This window comes from Erithacus rubecula (assembly GCF_903797595.1).
Source record: "Erithacus rubecula genome assembly, chromosome: 24".
Classification (NCBI taxonomy): domain Eukaryota; kingdom Metazoa; phylum Chordata; class Aves; order Passeriformes; family Muscicapidae; genus Erithacus; species Erithacus rubecula.
Window position 1 is genome coordinate 6,283,032 of NC_136676.1, and position 23,144 is coordinate 6,306,175.

The following is a 23,144-nucleotide window of genomic DNA, read 5'->3' on the forward strand; positions in this document are numbered from 1 at the left end:
GGATTTTGGTGGTTTGAATTGTGGTTTTCCGGGGTTTTTGGGGTGTTTGAATTGCGGTTTTTCGGGGATTTTGGGGGTTTGAATTGTGTTTTTTCGGGGTTTTTGGGGTCCGAGTCGCGGTTTTTCGGGGTTTCGGGAGGTTTGAATTGTGGTGTTTTGGGGATTTTGGGGTGTTTGAATTGTGGTTTTTCGTGGTTTTTGGTGTCCGAGTCGCGGTTTTTCGGGTTTTTTGGGGTCTGATTCGCGGTTTTCGGGGTTTTGGGAGGTTTGAATTATGTTTTTTCGGGTCTTTTGGAGTCCGAGTCGCGCTTTTTCGGGGTTTTGGGAGGTTTGAATCATGTTTTTTCGGGGTTTTTGGGGGTCTGAGTCGAGGTTTTTCGGGGTTTTGGGGGGTTTGAATTATGTTTTTTCGGGGATTTTGGGGGTTTGAATTGTGGTTTTTCTGGGTTTTTGGGAGGTTTGAATTGTGTTTTTTCGGGGTTTTTGGGGTCTGAGCTGTGTTTTTTGGGGTCCGAGTCGCGCTTTTTTGGGGTTTTGGGAGGTTTGAATCATGTTTTTTCGGGGTTTTTTGGGGTCTGAGTCGCGGTTTTTCGGGGTTTTGGGAGGTTCGAATTGTGTTTTTTCGGGGTTTTTGGGGTCTGAGCTGTGTTTTTTGGGGATTTTTGGGGTCTGAGTCGCGCTTTTTCGGGGTTTTTGGGAGGTTTGAATCATGTTTTTTCGGGGTTTTTGGGGTCCGAGTCGCGCTTTTTCGGGGTTTGGGGTTTTTTTGGCTGCGCCAGCCCCGCGGAGCAGAGGGAGGAGTCGCAGCCGCTCCGCTTGGAGCCGAATTTTCGGGAGGATTCTCCCACCCACCGGGCGTTCGGGGAGTTGCTGATCAGCCCCGACACCCTCGGGAAGGGAGGGACCGACAGATCCTTCCCAAATTTCAGCACGGAAGAAATTCCCGAACCCAAAAATCGTCACCAAAATAATAAAAATTACCTTTATTATCAGGACCAGGCTGATTTTTGCTACACAGAGCGCGTTGCAAGCTCTGCTTTTTACTGATTATTTTAAATTTCCCCCTAAATTTTGGTGTTTATTATTTGAGGGGGAAAAAAAAAAAAGTTTGGAATTGTGGTTTAAAAATCAGAGGGCGGAGAGAAATCCAAGGAGGGCTCAGTGCTCGGGGTTGAAGAGGTTTTGTGGTTTTTGTTTGCAATTTCCAGCTCTAAATAAACCGATTTTTAAATCCTGAGTCTGCTGTTGGGGAAAAGCAGAAATTAGGGGAATTTTTACAGCAAAAAATCCACCTGGAGCAGCACCTGAATAAGAAAAACCCAAACCCAGGTCCTGACAAAACACGGGGAGAATTTGGTCAAGGATTAAGGATAAAACAGGAGATGCTCAGGAAATTCTCCTGGAGAGGAAAATTCAGTAAAAATTCACCTCCACCCAAGCAGAGAGAGGGAAATGATCCCGGGGAGGGGCACTGGAATTGTCCAATCTTCCAGAAATCCAGAGGGAAATTCAATATCGGCAGGGAGGGTCTCTCCCCCTTTGATCATTGCTGCTGCAAGTCAATTAAAATATTATTTTATTTTTATTTTTAAAATGGTCACCCCCAAAGTGTTCACTCGGGGGCACGGCAGTACCTTTGAGTAAGAATACTCGGAATAAATTGGATATTTTGGGGGGTTTTCAGGTACAAATCCTCCCCAAAACAGAGCAAACCTGAGAAAAAACAAAACACAAAAGAACCCACACCCTCCTGGGTGTGCTCGTTTTACAGAAAATTAAACACATTTACATTTAAATACACACAACCCACCCAGACTTTACATGTAAACTTTGCTGGATGCCTCCCGAAGATAAAAAAAACCCCCAAAAATACAAGTGGAAATATTCAAGTACAAATCGTTGTGGCTGCACCAGAGGAAAGAAGCAGAGCACAGGTTTTGCTGCTCTGCTCGATTTGCAGCAAAAGTTGAGGACTGAGGTGAAAATATTCGGGTTTGCTGCTGATCTTCTAAAGGAAAATAAGAATAAAGGAAAATAAAAATAAAGGAAAATAACCCTGAGACTCTGTCCCTTGTTTGTGTCCTGTGCTGGCTCCGGAGGGGACATCAGGGACATCCCAGCCCCTCTGGAACTTTCTCCTCTGAGGAATTCATTTATTATTTTTTTCTCCTTGGAGGGAAGGAGGGACCCCTGAGGGGAATTTTGGGGGGTTCCCCTGCAGGGCAGAGCTCAGGGAGCACAGATCACCCGTGGCATTTTTGCTGGCAGTAAGGAAATTTCCTGGCATAAAGTGGAAAGGAAATAAAATCCCACCGAGCTCAGATCTGGTTGGGTTGAGGTTTTTTTTTTTAATATCCTTCCACCTTCTGTCTGCAGCAGGGCAATCCTGTGGTTTCTCAGAAGGACAATTCTGGGCCTGCAGGACAATTCTGGTGGCTCCTGTTTATTTCAGGAGGACAATCCTGGGAGCCTCTGGTTTTTTAGGAGGACAGTCCTGAGCGTCTCTGGTTTTTCAGGAGGACAATTCTGCTCTTGCAGGACAATCCTGAGAGCCTCTGGTGTTGCAGAATGACTATTCTGGGAAGCTCTGGTTTTTCAGGAGGACAATCCTGAGAGCAAGAGGACAATCCTAGAAGCCTCTGGTTTTTCAGGAGGACAATCCTGAGAGCAGGAGGACAATCCTAGAAGCCTCTGGTCCTGCAGAAGGACAATTCTGGGAGTCCCTGGTTTTGCAGAAGGACAATTCTGGGCTTGCAGGACAATTCTGAGAGCTTCTGATTTTGCAGAAGGACAATGCTGGGAGCCTCTGGTGTTGCAGAATGACTATTCTGGAGCCTCTGGTTTTGCAGAAGGACAATCCTGGGCTTGCAGGACAATTCTGTGAGGAAGAGGACAATCCTGGGAGCCTCTGGTCAAGCAGGAGGACAATTCTGGGTTTGCAGGACAATCCTGGGAGCCTCTGGTCAAGCAGGAGGACAATTCTGGGTTTGCAGGACAATCCTGGGAGCCTCTGGTTTTCCAGGAGGACAATTCTGGGTTTGCAGGACAATCCTGGGAGGCTCTGGGCTTGCAGAAGGACAATTCTGGGCCTGCAGGACAATACTGAGAGCCTCTGGTTTTCCAGGAGGACAATCCTGGGAGCCTCTGGTGTTGCAGAAGGACTATTCTGGAGCCTCTGGTTTTCCAGGAGGACAATCCTGGGAGCCTCTGGTTTTTCAGGACAATCCTGGCAGCACAATCATCCCTGCCACCCTCGTGTGCCAGGACAGGAACCCCCCTGGGCCCCCCTGCAGCCTCCAGAGCTCACTGGGGGAAGCTTTGGCAGCTCCCAGGGGATGCTCAGAGGCAGCAGCTGAGGGCTCTGCTGTGAAGGAACCCCACAAATCCCACAAATCCGGGCAGGATTTTGGCTTTTGGCACTGAGTCCCTCCCAGCTGAGGGAGCCTGGCCCTTTTGGCTGCTGGATTTTCAGGGGGCTCAGCTCTCCCTGAGCTGTTCCTGCAGCCCCCCAGAGCCTGGAGCTGCCCTGCTCTGCCCCACAGCCGGGTTGGGGCAGGAACTGGAGCCCTGGAGCTGCTCAGGGCTCTTCCCCATCCCAAGGAAGGAAGAACCCGGTGATTTCTGTGCCTGGAGCTGCTCAGGGCTCTTCCCCATCCCAAGGAAGGAAGAACCTGGTGTTTTCTATGCCTGGAGCAGCTCAGGGCTCATCCCTGATCCCAATGAGGGAAGAACCCGGTGTTTTCTGTGCCTGGAGCAGTTCAGGGCTCTTCCCTCTGCATTCCCCATCCAAGGGAGGGAAGAACCCGGTGATTCCTGTGCCTGGAGCTACTCAGGGATCTTTCCCATCCCAAGGAAGGAAGAACCTGGTGGTTTTTGTGCCTGGAGCAGCTCAGGGCTCTTCCTTTGTTATTCCCCATCCCAGGGAAGGAAGAACCCGGTGTTTTCTGTGCCTGGAGCAGCTCAGGGCTCTTCCTTTGTTATTCCCCATCCCAGGAAAGGAAGAACCCGGTGTTTTCTGTGCCTGAAGCTGCTCAGGGCTCTTCCTTTGTTATTCCATTCCCGGGGAAGGAAGAACCCGGTGTTTTCTGTGCCCGAAGCAGCTCAGGGCTCTTCCCCATCCCAGGGAAGGAAGAACCCGACGATTCCCGTGCCTGGAGCAGCCCCTAGACCTGGAACACCTGGAACTGATCCTGGGCAGGGGCTGGGGGGCTGCAGGGGGACCCCAGCTCCTTCTCCTCGGCCTCCCACAGGTTGTCGTAGCTGAAGTCGCTCTGGAAGCTCTGGAGCTCGGCGTAGTCGTGGGAGGAGACAGAGTCGCGACAGGGACAGGGGACACCTGAGGGGACAGCAGGGGACAGGGGACACGGGGTCAGGGGACAGCCCGGGGGTGGGGGAGAGGAGGAGAGTCACAGGGGGACAGAAGGAGGAGTTCCTCGGGTGAAAGGGGAAGGCAGGACAGGTGACACAGGTATGGGACAGGGGACATGGGACAGGTGACAAAGGTACAGGACAGGTGACACAGGACAGGTGACACAGGACAGGTGACGCAGGACTGGTGACACAAGCACGGGACAGGTGACAAACACATGGGACAAGTGACACAGGCACAAGTGACACAGGTATGGGACAGGTGACACGGGACAGGTGACACAGGTACAGGACAGGTGACACAGACACAGGTGACACAGGACTGGTGACACAAGCATGGCACAGATGACACAGGACAGGTGACACAGGACAGGTCACAAGGCACAGGTGACAAGGCACAGATGACACAGGACAGGTCACACAGGACAGATCACAAGGTACAGGTGACACAGGACAGGTGACAAGGCACAGGTGACAAGGCACAGATGACACAGGACAGGTCACACAGGACAGATCACAAGGTACAGGTGACACAGGACAGGTGACAAGGCACAGGTGACACAGGATAGGTGACACAAGCATGGCACAGGTGACACAGGACAGGTGACAAGGCACAGGTGACACAGGACAGGTGACAAGGAGGGATGAGGGGCAGAGCCCAGCTCTGGAGGATGCTGGTGCAGCCCGGGGGTCTCACCTGGGGGATGCAGCGAAGGGCTCAGGTGCTCCTGTGGCAGGAAGGGGATCTGGGGACAGAGGGGACAGTAGGTGAGGGTGGCACCGCCAGGGGAGGGTGGCACAGTGCTGTGGGGGGTGATGCTGTGGGGGTGATGCTGTGGGGGGTGATGCTCTATAGGGTGATGCTGTTTGGGGTGATGCTCTATGGGGTGATGCTGTACAGGGTGATGCTGTTTGGGGTGATGCTCTATAGGGTGATGCTGTACAGGGTGATGCTGTTTGGGGTGATGCTCTATGGGGTGATGCTCTATAGGGTGATGCTGTACAGGGTGATGCTGTACAGGGTGATGCTGTTTGGGGTGATGCTCTATAGGGTGATGCTGTACAGGGTGATGCTCTATGGGGTGATGCTCTATAGGGTGATGCTCTATGGGGTGATGCTGTACAGGGTGATGCTGTTTGGGGTGATGCTCTATAGGGTGATGCTCTATGGGGTGATGCTCTATAGGGTGATGCTGTTTGGGGTGATGCTCTATGGGGTGATGCTGTACAGGGTGATGCTCTATGGGGTGATGCTCTATGGGGTGATGCTCTATAGGGTGATGCTGTACAGGGTGATGCTCTATAGGGTGATGCTCTATGGGGTGATGCTGTACAGGGTGATGCTGTACAGGGTGATGCTCTATGGGGTGATGCTGTACACGGTGATGCTCTATAGGGTGATGCTGTACAGGGTGATGCTGTTTGGGGTGATGCTCTATGGGGTGATGCTCTATGGGGTGATGCTGTACAGGGTGATGCTGTTTGGGGTGATGCTCTATAGGGTGATGCTCTATGGGGTGATGCTCTATAGGGTGATGCTGTACAGGGTGATGCTCTATAGGGTGATGCTGTACAGGGTGATGCTCTATAGGGTGATGCTGGGCAGGGTGATGCTGTTTGGGGTGATGCTCTATAGGGTGATGCTCTATGGGGTGATGCTCTATGGGGTGATGCTCTATAGGGTGATGCTGTACAGGGTGATGCTGTACAGGGTGATGCTCTATGGGGTGATGCTCTATAGGGTGATGCTGTACAGGGTGATGCTCTATGGGGTGATGCTCTATAGGGTGATGCTGTACAGGGTGATGCTGTTTGGGGTGATGCTCTATGGGGTGATGCTGTACAGGGTGATGCTCTATGGGGTGATGCTCTATAGGGTGATGCTGTACAGGGTGATGCTCTATGGGGTGATGCTCTATAGGGTGATGCTGTACAGGGTGATGCTCTATGGGGTGATGCTCTATAGGGTGATGCTGTACAGGGTGATGCTGTTTGGGGTGATGCTCTATGGGGTGATGCTCTATAGGGTGATGCTGTACAGGGTGATGCTGTTTGGGGTGATGCTCTATAGGGTGATGCTGTACAGGGTGATGCTCTATAGGGTGATGCTGTACAGGGTGATGCTCTATAGGGTGACTCTGGGCAGGGCTCTGGCAGCCCTGGCACTGCACCTCAGCTCTGGGGCCCTCGGGGATCAGGCTGCAGAGGCTCCTCTGGGGCTCCTGCCCAGTGCTGCTCCTGCCCGTGGCTCTGCTGGCGCTGCTGCCCCTGCACTGCTCCTGCCCCAGGCTGGGCCAGCCGGGCTGGGCCAGGCTCTGCAACACACAGACAGGGAAACTGGGGATACTGGGGATACTGGGGTACTGGGATACTGGGGATACTGGGGATACTGGGGATACTGGGGATACTGGGATACTGGGATACTGGGGATACTGGGGATACTGGGGATACTGGGGATACTGGGATACTGGGGATACTGGGGATACTGGGATACTGGGATACTGGGATACTGGGGACACTGGGGTACTGGGATACTGGTATACTGGGGACACTGGGGTACTGGGATACTGGTATACTGGGGACACTGGGGTACTGGGGTACTGGGGATACTGGGGATACTGGGGTACTGGGGTACTGGGATACTGGGGATACTGGGGATACTGGGGTACTGGGGTACTGGGGATACTGGGATACTGGGATACTGGGATACTGGGGACACTGGGGTACTGGGGTACTGGGATACTGGGGTACTGGTGTACTGGGGTACTGGGATACTGGGAATACACAGCTCCGGGCTTGGGAATTGTCCTGGAGCCGCCCTGGATTGGGCATGGGACTGGGAATGGGAATGGGACTGGGAATGGGAATGGGAATGGGAATGGGAATGGGAATGGGAATGGGAATGGGAATGGGAATGGGACTGGGATGGGATGGGATGGGATAGGAATGGGAATGGCACAGGGACTGGAACTAGGACTGGGATTGGATGGGACTAGAACTGGGATGGGACTGGGATAGGACTGGAATCCAGACTGGGATGCACTGGGACCCCTCAGCAGCCTTTCCCTGACCAAGCTGAGCCAGGACCAGCCCAGGCCCCAGCAGGGATTTGCCCCAAGCCCAGCAAACCCCCCCCAGCCCCACAGGCAGCGCCCAGCCCATCCCAGGGGATCCCCACAGCACCCCAGGATTTTTTGGGGCTCACTTACATGCAGAGGCTGGGAGTAGCCAGGGGAGAGGGGCTCCTGGTGGGGGGGCAGCAAGGAGTGGCCCTCAGGCAGAGAGCCACTGGCCTGGGACAGCTGGGTCAGCGTGGTCACTCTGCCTCCGGACGCCCAGGAGCTGGTCCGGCCGTCCGAGCTGAGAGAGCCCCTCCCACTGCTGGTGACCTGCAGGGGGACAGGGACAGCCTTGGGACAGGAATGGCCTTGGGGACAGGGACAGCCATGGGGACAGGAATGGCCCTGGGGACAGGGACAGCCTTGGGACAGGGACAGCCTTGGGGACAGGAATGGCCCTGGGGACAGGAATGGCCTTGGGAACAGGGACAGACTTTGGGACAGGGACAGCCTTGGGGACAGGAATGGCCTTGGGGACAGGGATAGACTTGGGGACAGGGACAACCTTTGGGACAGGGACAGCTTTGGGGACAGGGATGGCCTTGGCGACAGGGACAGCCTTGGGGACATGCCCTGGCCGTGCCCACCCTCTGCCTTTGAAGGAATTTGATGCCCGTGCAGCGCTTTAAACAATTCCCAGGGCTCTGCGGCTGTGTCACCGCGGTGTCACACACAGGGGACAGCCCCGTGTCCCCTCCCCAGGCTCAGCCCCTGACCTGGCCGGGGTGTGGCCGCCTGCAGCCCGAGAAGCTCTCGGAGCCCGACAGGGAGGAGTCAGCGTTTCGGAACTGCGCCGTTTTCAGGCAGTACAGCCACTCCTGGTAATCCTGGTAGCTGGGACAGGTCACTCGGATGGAGTTTATCAGCCGGCCTGGGAAAACATCCCCCAGGAAACCTCGGGAATGCTCCTGCTCCATCCCACCCCGGGCCGCGAGCACACAGAGATCCCAAATTTCCAAGCGGGGCAGGTGTCACCAGCACCCCGAGCCCCCCGTGGCCGTGCCAGCTCCACCCACCTTCGATCAGGAAGGAGGTTTTGTCGTTCTCCTCGAAAAGCACCTGGATGGCGTTGAGGGGGAGCTCTCCCTGCGGGCAGAGGGGTGGGATGGGGGTCAGCAGAGCTCAGGGGGCACAGCTGGGGGGCAGAGGGGTGGGATGGGGTAGCAGAGCTCAGGGGGCACAGCTGGGGGGCAGAGGGGTGGGATGGGGTCAGCAGAGCTCAGGGGGCACAGCTGGGGGGCAGAGGGGTGGGATGGGGTCAGCAGAGCTCAGGGGGCACAGCTGGGGGGCAGAGGGGTGGGATGGGGTCAGCAGAGCTCAGGGGGCACAGCTGGGGGGCAGAGGGGTGGGATGGGGTCAGCAGGGATCGGGGGCACAACTGGGGGGCAGAGGGGTGGAATGGGGTCAGCAGGGATCGGGGACACAGCTCGGGGCAGAGGGGTGGGATGGGGGCAGCAGCCCCATCCCAGCCCTTTTCCCATCCAAAAATTGGGGTGAGCTCCATCCCAACACCATCTCAGCCCTTTTCCCATCGAAAAATTGGGGTGAGCTCCATCCCAACACCATCTCAGCCCTTTTCCCATCGAAAAATTGGGGTGAGCTCCATCCCAACACCATCCCAGCCCTTTTCCCACCGCAGGATTGGGTTCAGCTCCATCCCAGCTCCATCCCAGCCCTTTTCCCACTGCAGGATTGGGTTCAGCCCCATCCCAGCCCCATCCCAGCCATTTTCCCACTGCAGGATTGGGTTGAGCCCCATCCCAGCCCCATCCCAGCCCTTTTCCCACCGCAGGATTGGGTTGAGCCCCATCCCAGCCCCATCCCAGCCCTTTTCCCACCGCAGGATTGGGTTGAGCCCCATCCCAGCCCTTTTCCCACCGCAGGACTGGGCTGGGCTGTCCTCCCCGGCTGCGGGGAAGGGAAGCAGCCCCTGAGGAGGCTCCCGTGCCCCGACACGCCCGTGGAAAAGCAGGTTCCGTGTCCCGGGCTGTGAATCAGCGCCGGCACCGTGGGAAGGGAACACTTCTGGGAAGGGAAACTTCGCACGGGGCAGGTTTAGGGTTTCAAAAGAGATGAGCTCATGGGAGAGCCCAGCCCCGTTCCTGGGAGCTGCAAACACATTCCCGAAACCAGGCTGTGCCCCAGCTGCTGGAAAACGCCTCCCAGAGCTGCCCCGGGATGGGGAGAGCTCTGCCCGGGCACGGGAATAGCAGTGGAATTCCATCATTCCCTCACTCCCGGGAGTAATTCAATAATTCCCTCACTCCTGGGAACAACCATGGAATTAAATCTTTCCCTCACTCCCGGGAATAACAATGGAATAACGAACAATGGAATAATGATATTGCCTGCTCTCCCCAGGGACAGCAATAAAAGCAGCGCCGCCGCCTCCTCCTCCTCCTCCTCCTCCTCCTCCCGTTCCTGCTGGGAGCCCTGGGTGTCCCGGGGTGCAGAGTGCCCCGGGAGGGTCTCACCTTGAAGCAGAGGCCGTGGGGCTCCTCAGACACGATCACCAGCGTGGAGGGGTAGAGCAGCAGCAGCCGCTCGTGCTGCTCCTGGGGAGGGAGATGGGAGAGGGGTTGGGGCTCAGAGCTGGGCTGGGCTTTGTGCTTCTGCCACAGCCCGGGGTGAGGGGGCAGCTGGGATGGGAATGGGTTTGGGAAATGGGTTTGGAAACTGCTGGGCTGGTTCCCTGTGCTCAGAGATGGGTTTGGGAATGCCAGGCTGTTCCCTGGGCTGGGAAATGGAATTGGGAAGTGTCAGGATCCATCAACGCATCCATCCATTCATCATTCATCATCCATTCATGGATCCATGATCCATCAATGCATCCATCCATTCATCATTCATCATCCATCCATCCATCCATCCATCCATGGATCATTCCATCCATCATCCCTCTCTCCCTCCCCTGTGTCTCACCTGGAAGGGCAGGTGCTGCAGCCTTACCCTGGACACACACAGGATTTCCCCCAGGGATTGGCGCTGGGTCCCTCTCCAGTCCTGCACGGGCAAGTTCTGCACTGACCACAGCAGCCCCTCCCTGGGGCCGGCCATGGGCACGGGGCCAGCCTGGGGACAGAGTGACAGAGTGACCACAGTGACCACAGAGTGACCAGAGTGACAGAGTGACCACAGTGACCACAGCAGCCCCTCCCTGGGACTGGCCATGGGCACGGGGCCAGCCTGGGGACAGAGTGACAGAGTGACCACAAGGACCAGAGTGACCACAGAGTGACCAGAGTGACAGAGTGACCACAGTGACCACAGCAGCCCCTCCCTGGGGCCGGCCATGGGCACGGGGCCAGCCTGGGGACAGAGTGACAGAGTGACCACAGAGTGACCACAGAGTGACCAGAGTGACAGAGTGACCACAGTGACCACAGCAGCCCCTCCCTGGGGCCTGCCATGGGCACGGGGCCAGCCTGGGGACAGAGTGACAGAGTGACCACAAGGACCAGAGTGACCACACTGCCCACACTGCCCACAGACACCCCAGCCCCCCCTGTGCCCAGCCAGGCCATGTCCCCACCTGGGGACACTTTTGTGGTGTGGCAGGAGCAGGAAAGAATAAATAAACCTGGGCAGGAGTCACTATTCCACTGGGGATGGACACCACAGCAGCTGGAAATGCCTCTCCAAAGGGACATTTCTGTGTGACAGTGGGGAGGGAATTCAAACACCCCCAGAGAGCAGAGACAATCTCCCAAATCTGGGCCTGTTTCAGCCTCCTCCTGATGTTTTGCAAGCCCTGGATGGTTGCACAAGCTCCCAAAAGCGTGAGAGCTTCTGTGAGCCAGACCCAAACTCTGACAACACAGGTTGTGCTGCTGGTGGCACCCGTGGGTGGCTCTTCCTTCCAGCTGCTCTCAGAACCTCTTGCAAGCTGTTTTTGCACCTTTTTCCCCCAGGAAAGCCCCTCAGAGGGAATCCATGGCAGTGTGAGAGCAGGACACCCACCTGGGACAGCAGGGGCAGGGCCAGGCTCCCTCCACAGAGCTGGATCTGCTTCTCCAGGTGGTAAAGCCACTGCCTGAGCTCGGCCTCCGAGGGGCAGAACACGACCAGGGGGTTCAGCAGGGGCCCTGGGGGGGGACAGGGGGGTGAGGGGAGCAGGGATGGCAGATCCATGGGGAACCAGGCTGAGCTGCCACGCTGCAGGGCACTCGTGGGGTGTGGGGACACCAGAGCTCTGCTGCCACCACCCTCCAGCCCTTTGTGCCACCCTTTAGCCATGGCAGAACTGCCACCATCTACATCCCCCCAAAAGGGGTGCTGGGGACACCAAAACTCTGCTGCCACCCCCTTCCTGTCACCCTCTGCCACCCCCTTCCAGCCCTCCTTGTCACCCTTTAGCCATGGCAGAGCTGTCACACTCTGCACATCCCCCAAAGGGGATGTTGGGGACACCAAAGCTCTGCTGCCACCACCCTGTTCCTGTCCTTTGTGCCACCCCCTTCCTGTCCCTTCTGCCACCCTCTTGTCACACCACCCTCCCCACACTGCTCCAGCCCCTTCTCAGACACACCCAGCCCTGACCCCCAGACCCTTTTTGACCCCAAACCAGGCTAAGGACAAACCCCAAAATCAGCCCCAAAGCCAAGCCTGAGCTCCAGGGCTGGATTTCAGCTTTCAACCCCCCCAGCAGTTTGTGGGGAGGGTCTGTGGGGCAGGGACTGTCCCAGCACAAATCCCCCCTTATCTCCCAGCTCCACCTTGCCTCTCTCAGCTGAATGTTTGTTTATTTATTTATTTACTGCCTCAATCCAACCCGTGAATGACTGTAGACACCCCTGAGAAGGAGGAACAACCCTACAGCTGCTTCATTTTAATTTTTTATTTTCCTCCCCCACCCTCCCCACGCAGAGGGGATGTCGCGATTAATCATTTACCACCCGATCCCTGCCGGCTGCAGGCTCACAAGGATGTGAGGGACACGGAGGTGCCCAGATAATCCCGGATAATCGGGCGGGACTTTGCCCTGCCCGCGGTATCTTTAGTGCCCCAATCGCCGCGTTATTTACAAACAAATCTCCCGGCGCCTTTGAAGAGGGCAGGAAACAGGGAGAGCCCGGCAGGGGTGGGGACGCCCCCCGGGTGACCCCAAAGCCGCGGCAGCAATTTGGGTGTGGGGCGTTTTCTGGGCATCCACGTGCCCCCGGCTCTGCTTCCTCCTCCCTCGCTTTCCCTGTCCCAGCGATGCTGCTCCTCACACCCATTAACAAACGCTAATTAAGCGCGGCTAATTAAGGCTGCCAGAGCAGGAGCCTCAGCCTCGTGGCATCACCCATTGCCACGTTCCCGGGAGGAAGAGAAAGTGAGGGAAAAAAATTCCCGGGACACGCCTGGGAGAAGTCGGAGTTGGGGGAACTTTGGGGATTTTTTGGGGGGAAAATTTTGGGAAAATTTTAGCAATTTGTGGGGGGATGTCTGTGAATTTTTAAGGATATTTCCCGGGTTTCATTGGTTACCCCTTGGGCTCCTTCCCCTGCCTGTCTGCCTGTCCTTCCCCTGCCTGTCTGTCCTTCCTGTCCGTCTGTCCTTCTCCTGCCTGTCCTTCCCCTGCCTGTCCTTCCCCTGCCTGTCTGTCTGTCCTTCCCCTGTCTGTCTGTCTGTCCTTCCCCTGTCTGCCTGTCCTTCCCCTGCCTGTCTGCCTGTCCTTCCTGTCCGTCTGTCCTTCCCCTGTCTGTCCTTCCCCTGTCCATCTGTCCTTATCCTGCCTGTCTGTCCTTCCCCTGCCTGTCTGCCTGTCCTTCCCCCATCTGTCTGTCCTTCCCCCGTCTGTCTGTCCTTCCCCCGTCTGTCTGTCCTTCCCCCGTCTGTCTGTCCTTCCCCTGCCTGTCTGTCCTTCCCCCGTCCGTCTGTCCTTCCCCTGCCTGTCTGTCCTTCCCCTGTCCTTCTCTCCTCCCCTTCCCAGAGCCCCTCCCCGGGTCAGCAGCGCTTTGTTCTCACCCAACCCCCCTCCAAGGGGTTCCCTAAACCCCCCGGTGCCCCGGGCTGGGTGCAGCCCCCCTGCCCAGCTCTGCAACCCCCAGACCCACCTGAGATGTGGAAAGCGTGTTCCTGCTGCCCCAGCTCCTGCCCAGCCCCCAGCTCACGCACCTGCAGCTCCTTCAGAGGCAGCAGCCCCTGGGGAAGGAGAGGTTATTTTGGTTATTTTAAATTTTTTTTTGTTATTTTGGCTCCATCCTGCACCATTCCCCAATGCTACGCTGAGGAATATCTTTATATTCCACGTTTTGGGGTTTTTTTTCCTTTCAATTTTTAGAGAAATCTCAGCAGAACAACGGTGGTTCAACAGGAAAAAGACAAAAAATGGGATTGAGCCCAAAGGAAAATGGAGCTGCCCATTCCCAGAGTCTGGATGTTCAGATTCCCTCTGACAAAGGAACAGGTGACAACTTTGTGCTCCCTAAAAGATGCTAATGGTCCTTGGGGCAATTAATTCCTTAATTCCTCCCCAATTAATAATCTCAGGAGCTGTTTCTACAGAAGCCAGCAGAGTTTGAGATGCTGTTTGTCTCCTGGGGAGGGAGTTTTCAGTTTCAGGCTGCCTTGGGGGTGACTGGGCAGGTTTTATTCATATTTTACATCAACCTCAAGTCACCTAAAGGTTAATTAATCATTTCCAAGAGGAACTAATTTTACAATCCTCTCCCAAACGTGCTCAGCTTTGGTTCCTCACTCGTGTGTGGAGGGAGGGAACATCCAGGGTCTGTTTGGCTGAGGTGCAGAACATTCATTCATTATTTGCAGCTCCCCAGCACCACCAGGTTAAAGGATTCATGAGTGGATTGCCAGCAGAGCTCTCCCTGGGGCTGAGGTTTCTCTTCCACACAGTAATTAAAGTTGGATCCTGCAGATGGAAAACTCCCCAAAATCCCCACAAGCACCAAGACTGGGGGGATTTTGGGTTTCCCAAGGCTCCAGGACACCTGAGCAGCTCCCACCTGCTGCTGCCTGTCCTTGGGGTCCCTTAATCCCTTTAGCCCTTTATCAGGGACAGCTTGTGGGACAAAACACCCTTTAGGGGTCTGGCATGCCCCAGGAAGGGACTTGGGGACATGTCCCAGGTTTGCCAAAGGCCAGCAGGGCCAGGTGAGGCCATACCTGGTAGGTGAGACCATTGGGAGCCGAGGACTGGAAGTACAGGTAGGACTGGAAGAGCTCCAGGAAGCAGCTGTTGATCTCCTGCAGAAGGGAGACCTTGGGGTCATCTCAGGAACCTTTGGGGTCATCACAGGAACCTTTGGGGCCATCTCAGGCACCTTTGGGTCTGTCTCAGGATACCTTTGGGGCCATCTCAGGCACCTTTGGGGCCATCTCAGGCACCTTTGGGGCCATCTCAGGCACCTTTGGGGCCATCTCAGGCACCTTTGGGATTATCTCAGGTACATTTGGGACCATCTCAGGCACCTTTGGGGTCATCTCAGGCACCTTCGGGACCATCTCAGGAACCTTTGGGGCCGTCTCAGGCACCTTTGGGGTCATCTCAGGAACTTTTGGGGCCGTCTCAGGCACATTTGGGGCCATCTCAGGACACCTTTGGGGTCGTCTCAGGCACCTTTGGGATTATTTCCCACCCTCCCTCTGCATCCCAGGCTGATTCCTGCATGGAAAATCTCCAAGGGCCACTCTGTGCTTATGGCCCTTCCCAGGTGCCCACAGGGATGTGGAACTCTCCATGATCCCATTTCTCAGAATTACCCCTGGACAGAGAAACCCCCACAAAGAGGAGCCCCAGCTTTACCTGGCAGTGCTGGAACTTAAACTTGACCTTGGAGTAATAAATCATCTTGCCCAAATTCCTGACGATCGTTTTCCTTCGACCCTTCTTGAACAGGCTGGGGAACCTCTGGTCCAAGTTTTCCTTCTGGTTTTCCTGTTTCTGAATAATCTGCAGAGAGGAAACAGGGGGAGAAGAGATCAGGGGCAGTGCCAGGACAATATTCCCAGCAGGGTTCCTGGGAGAGGTGCCCAGGATGGGCTGTTTGTTGTGGGGTCTCCTTGCCAACATGGGGCCAGGGATGGGACAGACCCTGACCTACAGCTGGAGGGTCTGGGCTGGGAAAGAGGGGGGACAGGGACACATCTCAGTTTGAGGGTGTCCCAAACCACCCCTGAGTGTGCCTGCCAGGGGTGCAGACCTGGGGATTCGTGCTGGGTGGGTGGGGGAGGTTTGGGGAGACCCTGGGGATTCATTCTGGGTGGGTGGGGGAGGTTTGGGGGGACCCTGGGGATTCATTCTGGGTGGGTGGGGGAGGTTTGGGGAGACCCTGGGGATTCATTCTGGGTGGGTGGGGGAGGTTTGGGGAGACCCTGGGGATTCATTCTGGGTGGGTGGGGGAGGTTTGGGGAGACCCTGGGGATTCATTCTGGTGGGTGGGGGAGGTTTGGGGAGACCCTGGGGATTCATTCTGGTGGGTGGGGGAGGTTTGGGGAGACCCTGGGGATTCATTCTGGTGGGTGGGGGAGGTTTGGGGTGCAGATCTTGGGGATTCATTCTGGGTGGGTATGGGAGGTTTGGGGTGCAGATCTTGGGGATTCATTCTGGTGGGTGGGGGAGGTTTGGGGTGCAGACTTTGGGAATTCATTCATCCCATTCCTGCTGCCCCTGCAGGGACAGCTGCAGGTGCCTGTGATGGATGGGCTGAGGGACTGGCAGGGACTGGACATTCCCAGCCCTGTCCTGGGGCCCCTCTGTGACTCAGCCCTGTGCTATGGGGTCAGCCCTGCTCTGACACTGGGGGAGAGGAGCTGGGGAACTGGGAATGGAGATGGGAATGGGGCTGGGGAACTGGGAATGGAGATGGGAATGGGGCTGGGCAACTGGGAATGGGGATGGGAATGGGGCTGGGCAACTGGGAATGGGGAACTGGGAATGGAGATGGGAATGGGTCTGGGAAACTGGGAATGGGGATGGGGAACTGGGAATGGAGATGGGAATGGGGCTGGGGAACTGGGAATGGAGATGGGAATGGGGCTGGGGAACTGGGAATGGGGATGGGGAACTGGGAATGGAGATAGGAATGGGGCTGGGGAACTGGGAATGGGGATGGGGAACTGGGAATGGAGATAGGAATGGGGCTGGGGAACTGGGAATGGGGATGGGGAACTGGGAATGGAGATGGGAATGGAAATGGAGAACTGGAAATGGGGATGGGAATGGAGATGGGGAGCTGGGAATGGAGATGGGGAACTGGGAATGGAGCTGGAAATGGAGCTGTGAACTGGGAACAGGAGCCAAAATCAGTCAGGACCTTTTCACCTGCAGAGCTCAGGGCTCCCTCCAGGGCCTCCCTGAATTTGGGTTGCTGTTTTTAGGACACCAGTTAACCCCTTCCTGCTGAAATCCTCCCCCCAGTTCCCCAGCCATGGAGCAGAATTTAGGGAACACACTGAGTGTAGGGAAATTGTATTTGTGTCACAAAAGCAGAGCAAAGAGCAGCTGGTCACGGGTGCAGCAATAACAAAACACAGCTTGGATAAGGCACCAGCAGCACCTGGGAGTGGGGAGAGGGTGAAGTGATAAAATCCTGGGCACAGAGATAAGGAGCTGCAGCAGCACCAGCAGCTGCTGCTGCCTGGGACGTGGCAGCCAAAATTCCCAGGGATGAACGAGGCACAGAGAGGAAAAAAGCAATTTGGGAGCTGGGAATGCAACAGCAGGGCTGGGAAAAGCTTCCAGAGGGAGAGGCAGAGCTTCCACTGCTGTGGCAAGGAATAAATGGAATATTTCCCTCTCCCAAGCAAGGCTGGGGGGTGGCAGTGAGATGGGAGATGGGAAAATGGGGTCACATCCCTGAAACCTGCTGCCCTTCCAGCTCCTGAGCCATGGGCTGCCTCAGGCGAAGCTGAAGGGGTCTGGAGCGTTCCCTCCCTCTGGAACTGTGCCCAGCCCGGGCTCCTGCAGCCCCAGCCCAGCCCAATCCCGTTATCCCGGTGCCTCCCAGGCCCTGCCCATCCCCGGAGCTGCTGCCGGGCTCGGGGAGCTGCAGCAGCCCTGACATGTTCCCATCCTACAGGCAGAACGGGTTCCTCAGCAGCAGGAAGAGCTCAGCTCCTGCCCCGGGGCTCTGGGAGCTGCTGTTCCATGGGAAAAGCCCCAAATGAGCAGCTCGGGGGGCACATCCCCCCCTGGCTGTGCCTGGGAGCTCTGGGAATGGGGGCAGGGATGGCAATGCCACCTCCTGGGAGGTTTCCCTGTGCTGGCAGCTCTGCCAAAAACACAGCAGGGCAGAGGGGCAGAGCCCAGGAATCCTCCAGGCCATGGGGAGCTGGAGTTTGCATCCCCTCTGCCCACTAAGATTCTGCTCCCCCTCTTTCCTTCTGTCCCTGGAGAGATCCCAGGGATTCCTTCCCCAGGATCCCCTGGCACTGAGAGCCCATCCAGGCAATATCCAGCACCCAGCTGGGACCTGCTGCCTGCTCCCTTTGCACCCAGCTGATTCCCACAGGGTCCTTCCCTGGAATTGCCTCTGCCGTGCCTCAGTTTCCCCTTCCCCTCCCCAGCACAGCCCAAACCTTCCCAAAACCCCAGCCCAGCCCTGGCCCACCCAGCAGGACCCCCGGGGGCTCCCAGTGCAGCGCTGGGAATGGGAACAGGGCCATGTGGGCAGGGGCTGGGCCGTGCCTGGGGCAGCCCTGCCCTTCCTGCTTCCCTTCCCAGGCTCTGCTGCTGCTCTCCCTGCAGCGTGGGAATGAATCATCCCACTCAGCTCACCTGGCTCGTCCCTTCCCTCACAGGCGACCCAGAAACCAAGAACCCAGAGCAAAGGGTGGGGACATGTCCCCATGTCCTCATAACCCATGTTCCATATCCCCATATCCCCACAGACCCAGTCCCCTTATCCCCAATCCCCATATCCCCATATCCCCAGTCCCCATATCCTCACATCCCATATCCCCATATCCACACATCCCCACATCCCATATCCCACATCCCCATATCTCCCTGTCCCTATAACCCCATATCCCACATCCCCATATCCCCAATCCACATGTCCCCATATCCCATGTCCCCATGTCCCCACATCCCAAATCCCCACATCCCATATTCCCCTGTCCCCATATCCCAAATCCCCATATCCCCATATCCACACATCCCATATCCCCACATCCCCACAGATCCAATCCCCATATCCCCACATCCCATATCCCCAAATTCCCATGTCCCCATATTCCCACATCCCCAAATTCACACATCCCAAATCCCCATGTCCCCATATCCACACATCCCATATCCCCACATCCCCACAGACCCAATCCCCATATCCCCAAATCCCATATCCCCAAATTCCCATGTCCCCATATTCCCACATCCCCAAATTCACACATCCCAAATCCCCATGTCCCCATATCCCCATAACCCACATCCCATATTCCCCTGTCCCCATATCCCCATATCCACACATCCCATATCCCCACATCCCCACAGATCCAATCCCCATATCCCCAAATTCCCATGTCCCCATATTCCCACATCCCCAAATTCACACATCCCAAATCCCCATGTCCCCATATCCCCATAACCCACATCCCATATCCCCCTGTCCCCACATCCCCATATCCCAAATCCCCATATCCCCCTCTCCCTATATCCCATATCCCCATATCCCCATGTCCCTATATCCCATATCCCCATATCCCATGTCCCCATATCCCCCTGTCCCCATATCCCCACATCCCATATCCCCATGTCCCCCTGTCCCCATATCCCATATCCCACATCCCCATATCCCCAAATCCCATATCCCCCTGTCCCCATGTCCCATATCCCACATATGTCTGCACTCGGGGTGGGTGGGAATAACCCCTGGAGCAGTGGGGAGGGGGCTGGAGCTGCTGGAACTTGCCTTTGCTGGAATGTACTGCAGGATTTTATCCGTGCTTGTGTCCCTCTCCTGGCTTCCATCGACCCCAAAAAAGCTGGGCAGCTTTTTCTTGCCACTTTGTTTACAGAGGGAAGGAAAGAAAAAAAAAATTAAAATAAAATACACATGGAAAAACAGATCCAGGATGAGGCATGATGAATCCTCCCAGAAATAAGGAAGTCAGGACACCAAACAAGAAATTTGTCACGGGCTTTCGAGTCATCCCAGCCCAGGCAAGGCCTGGGAGAACCAGGATGGGATTTGCTGCATTTATTGGGATTTTCCTGCTTCTGAACAGATCAGCTTGGCTCATCTGTGCCCCTAAACCAGCACAGGGCCTGGATTTTCCATGGCAGCACACAAACCCAGCCCTGCACCAGTCCCAGGCAGCCACTGGTGCTGCTGGGATGTGCTGGGAACTTCCTCAGAAAAGCAGGAAAATCCCTGTGGGGAGCTGGGAGTCAGTGGGACAGGAGCAGCTCTGCCCAAATACCCCAAAAAGATCATCTCTCTTTTATCCCAAATACCCCAAGAGATCCCCTCTCTTTTACCCCAAACACCCCCAAAGATCCTCTCTCTTTTACCCCAAATACCCCAAGAGATCCTCTCTCTTTTACCCCAAATACCCCAAGGGATCCCTTCTCTTTCACCCCAAATACCCCAAGAGATCCCTTCTCTTTTACCCCAAATACACCAAGGGATCCCCTCTCTTTTACCCCAAATACCCCAAGAGATCCCTTCTCTTTTACCTCAAATACCCCAAGAGATCCCCTCTCTTTTACCTCAAATACCCCAAGAGATCCTCTCTCTTTTACCTCAAATACCCCAAGAGATCCCCTCTCTTTTACCCCAAATTCCCTGAGGGATCCCCTCTCTTTTACCTCAAATACCCCAAGAGATCCCCTCTCTTTTACCCCAAATTCCCTGAGGGATCCCCTCTCTTCTACCCCACAGAAGCTCCTCAGCTTTGCCCCTGATTTCTGGCATCACAAAACACCAAGGGGACGCTTTGGGGTCTCCTTTCAGTCAGTCTGGCAGAGTTTAGGGTTTTTTTGGCACAGCCCTGACTCTGAACCCAGCACAGACAGGCCTGGCAGGTTCATGAGGAATCACCTGGTTCCCTGCAGAGCTCTCTCCCAGCTCTGATGGGAGCACTGGGAAACTGGGAAGCTGCAGTGAATTCCCTGGAAGATCAATTTTGGGACCTGAGCACTGCCCAGACCCAAATCCCCAAAGGATTTCACTAAAGGATATTTTCTGCTGCTCGTCCTTTGGGTTTACAAACACAAATCCTACAGCAGAGTGCTGGGATTTGGGGTTTTCTCCTTAAAACCCGAGGAGTGGGAATTTTATTTCCACCATAACTCGGATTAAAAACCACTCCCGAGTGAAAACTGGGAATATCAGCTGCTCTGCACTTGTCCCACCGCGGGCAGTTTAATTCCAAAAAACAAAAATAAACCCGGTGTCGCTTCTCCCGAGGGCTGGAGTTCCGGGAATTCCATCCCAGGGATTTGGGGCGAGCAGATCCCGGGGTCTTCAGCCCCCAAACCGCCGGGAAATGGGAAATCCCCTATCCCGGGAGAGATCCTGCGGGAAATACAGCCCCGAGCCGGGGGGGAACTGGGGCAACTGGGAAAACTGGGGTACTCGGGGAACCCAGGAAATTCGGGGAACCGGGGGAACTGGAGCACTCGGGGTATTTGGGAAGCCCAGGAAATTCGGGGAACTGCGGGAACTGGGGGTAATTGGGGTACTCGGGGTATTTGGGGAACTCGGGGAACCCAGGAAATTCGGGTACTCACTCTTTCTTCAGCGAGGGTTTCCTTCGGAAGGAGCTCCTGAAGCCGCCGGGAGCCTGCGGGACGCAGGCGATGTTCCCCATGCCGGGATCGCTGCGGGATCGCAGGGATTTCTATGGGATTGCTGTGGGATTTCTATGGGATTGCTGTGGGATTTCTATGGGATCGCTGTGGGATCTCTATGGGATCGCTGTGGGATCGCCCCGCGGAGCCGGGATCTCTCCGGGTTCGCTCTGAGATTTCTCCCGGATCGCTCTGGGTTTTCTCTGGGATTTCTCCGGGATCGCTCCGGGATCTCTCTGGTATTTCTCCGGGATCGCTCCGGGTTCGCTCTGGGATTTCTCTGGATCCGCTCTGGGATTTCTCCGGGATCTCTCTGAGTTCCCTCCGGGATTTCTCCGGGATCTCTCTGGTAATTCTTCGGGATCTCTCTGGTATTTCTCCGGGTTCGCTCTGAGATTTCTCCGTGGTCTCTCCGGGATCTCTCCGGGATTTCTCCGGGATCTCTCTGAGTTCCCTCCGGGATTTCTCCGGAATCTCTCTGGGATTTCTCCGGGATCTCTCCGGTATTTCTCCGGGATCGCTCCGGGATCTCTCCGGTATTTCTCCGGGTTCGCTCTGAGATTTCTCCGGGGTCTCTCCGGGATCTCTCCGGGATCTCTCTGAGTTCCCTCCCGGATCTCTCCGGGATCTCTCCGGGGTCTCTCCGGGCTCTCTCCCGGATCTCTCCGGGATCTCTCCGGGCTCTCTCCGGGATCTCTCCCGCCGCCGGCCGCTCCTCTCTCCCCGCCGGTTTCCCGTGGGTGTGGGCAGAGCCCGCAGCCGATCCTGCCCCTCGCTCCCGCCCCGGGGCTGGGAGGGGCGGGCCCGGTACCTGTTCCGTGCCAGCTGAGCCTGGCGAGAGCCGAGCGAGCCGGAATTCCCGGGACATTCCCGGGGCATTCCCGAGGCACCGGGGCAGCGCCGGGAAATCCATCCCGGAGCGTTTTCCCCGGTGGAATTCGGCCGCCGCGAGTGCGGAGATAAGGATGGAGCGAGATAAACTCGGAGGTTGTTGTTTAAGCATTAACAAAAATCTCCGGGGTTGCTGCGGTCGAAGGGTTCCAAAGGGTGCCCCGTTCCCAGAGGGGGTGAAGATACAAAATATAAATATTTTGTCCCAAAATTCCTGAGAAATCCCTTCCCTTTTACCCGAAATTCCCCGAGGGATCCCCTTTCTTTTACCCGAAATTCCCTGAGAGATCCCCTCTCTTTTATCCCTAATTTCCTGAGGGATCTCCTCTCTTTTACCCCAAATTCCCCGAGGGATCCCCTCTCTTTTACCCCAAATTCCCCGAGGGATCCCCTCTCTTTTACGCCAAATTCCCTTTAGAGGGATCCCCTCTCTTTTACCCCAAATTCCCTGAGAGATCCCCTCTCTTTTACCCGAAATTCCCTGAGAGATCCCCTCTCTTTTATCCCAAATTTCCTGAGGGATCTCCTCTCTTTTACCCCAAATTCCCCGAGGGATCCCCTCTCTTTTACCCCAAATTCCCCGAGGGATCCCCTCTCTAAAATAAATGGGCATCAGGAAAAAAGTATCAAGCAGGGAACACTAATCAAAATCTAGGAATGATGGAGAATGGATCAAGGAAGCAAAGGAGATGTGCATAGCAGGAAAAAAAAAATATTTGTAAAAGAAATGCCTTTTTTAAAGGAAGCAAAGTGAAGATTTCTGACTGTGCTGTGAGTGCATGGAAATATAAACAATAAAAACGAGAAGTTATGACAAAAGGTAAATGCAGACTCAGTATTTCTGTGCTGAATAAAAACCCCCAGGAATTACAGCCATAGAAAATGAGAAACCCTTTTCATTTTTGGGTGGAAGAACTAAACACAAAACTTGAATGCTCTGGATCAAAAAATAGAGAGAATTCCTGTCAGAAAGTTTGAAAGAGCTGAACACAAAGGGCTTGGGTCCCTCTTGCAGGAATTTGCAAAGA

The 23,144-nt window shown here is 55.7% G+C and overlaps 2 protein-coding genes across 2 annotated transcripts in view; one reads left to right on the forward strand and one right to left on the reverse strand.

Moving 5' to 3' along the window:
- INTS11 (integrator complex subunit 11) overlaps positions 1 to 5,031 on the forward strand; it is a 258,653-nt gene extending 253,622 nt beyond the window's left edge. Inside the window, exon 19 of the mRNA XM_079326274.1 lies at positions 5,020 to 5,031. The gene's annotated coding sequence lies outside the window, so the exon portion shown is untranslated. The remainder of the gene's footprint in view (positions 1 to 5,019) is intronic.
- PLEKHN1 (pleckstrin homology domain containing N1) lies at positions 4,164 to 21,434 on the reverse strand (the record flags this gene model as incomplete). The annotated part of the gene is made up of 14 exons (XM_079326188.1): positions 21,166 to 21,434; positions 19,343 to 19,436; positions 15,238 to 15,384; positions 14,598 to 14,678; positions 13,529 to 13,616; positions 11,448 to 11,572; positions 10,410 to 10,559; positions 9,962 to 10,042; positions 8,504 to 8,573; positions 8,204 to 8,358; positions 7,578 to 7,757; positions 6,540 to 6,683; positions 5,066 to 5,114; positions 4,164 to 4,336 (listed from the first exon to the last, which is right to left on the reverse strand). The coding sequence occupies exons 1-14, from the start codon at positions 21,243 to 21,245 to the stop codon at positions 4,164 to 4,166; spliced, it is 1,617 nt and encodes a 538-aa protein (XP_079182314.1). The 5' UTR covers positions 21,246 to 21,434.
- Positions 21,435 to 23,144: the final 1,710 nt, after the last annotated feature.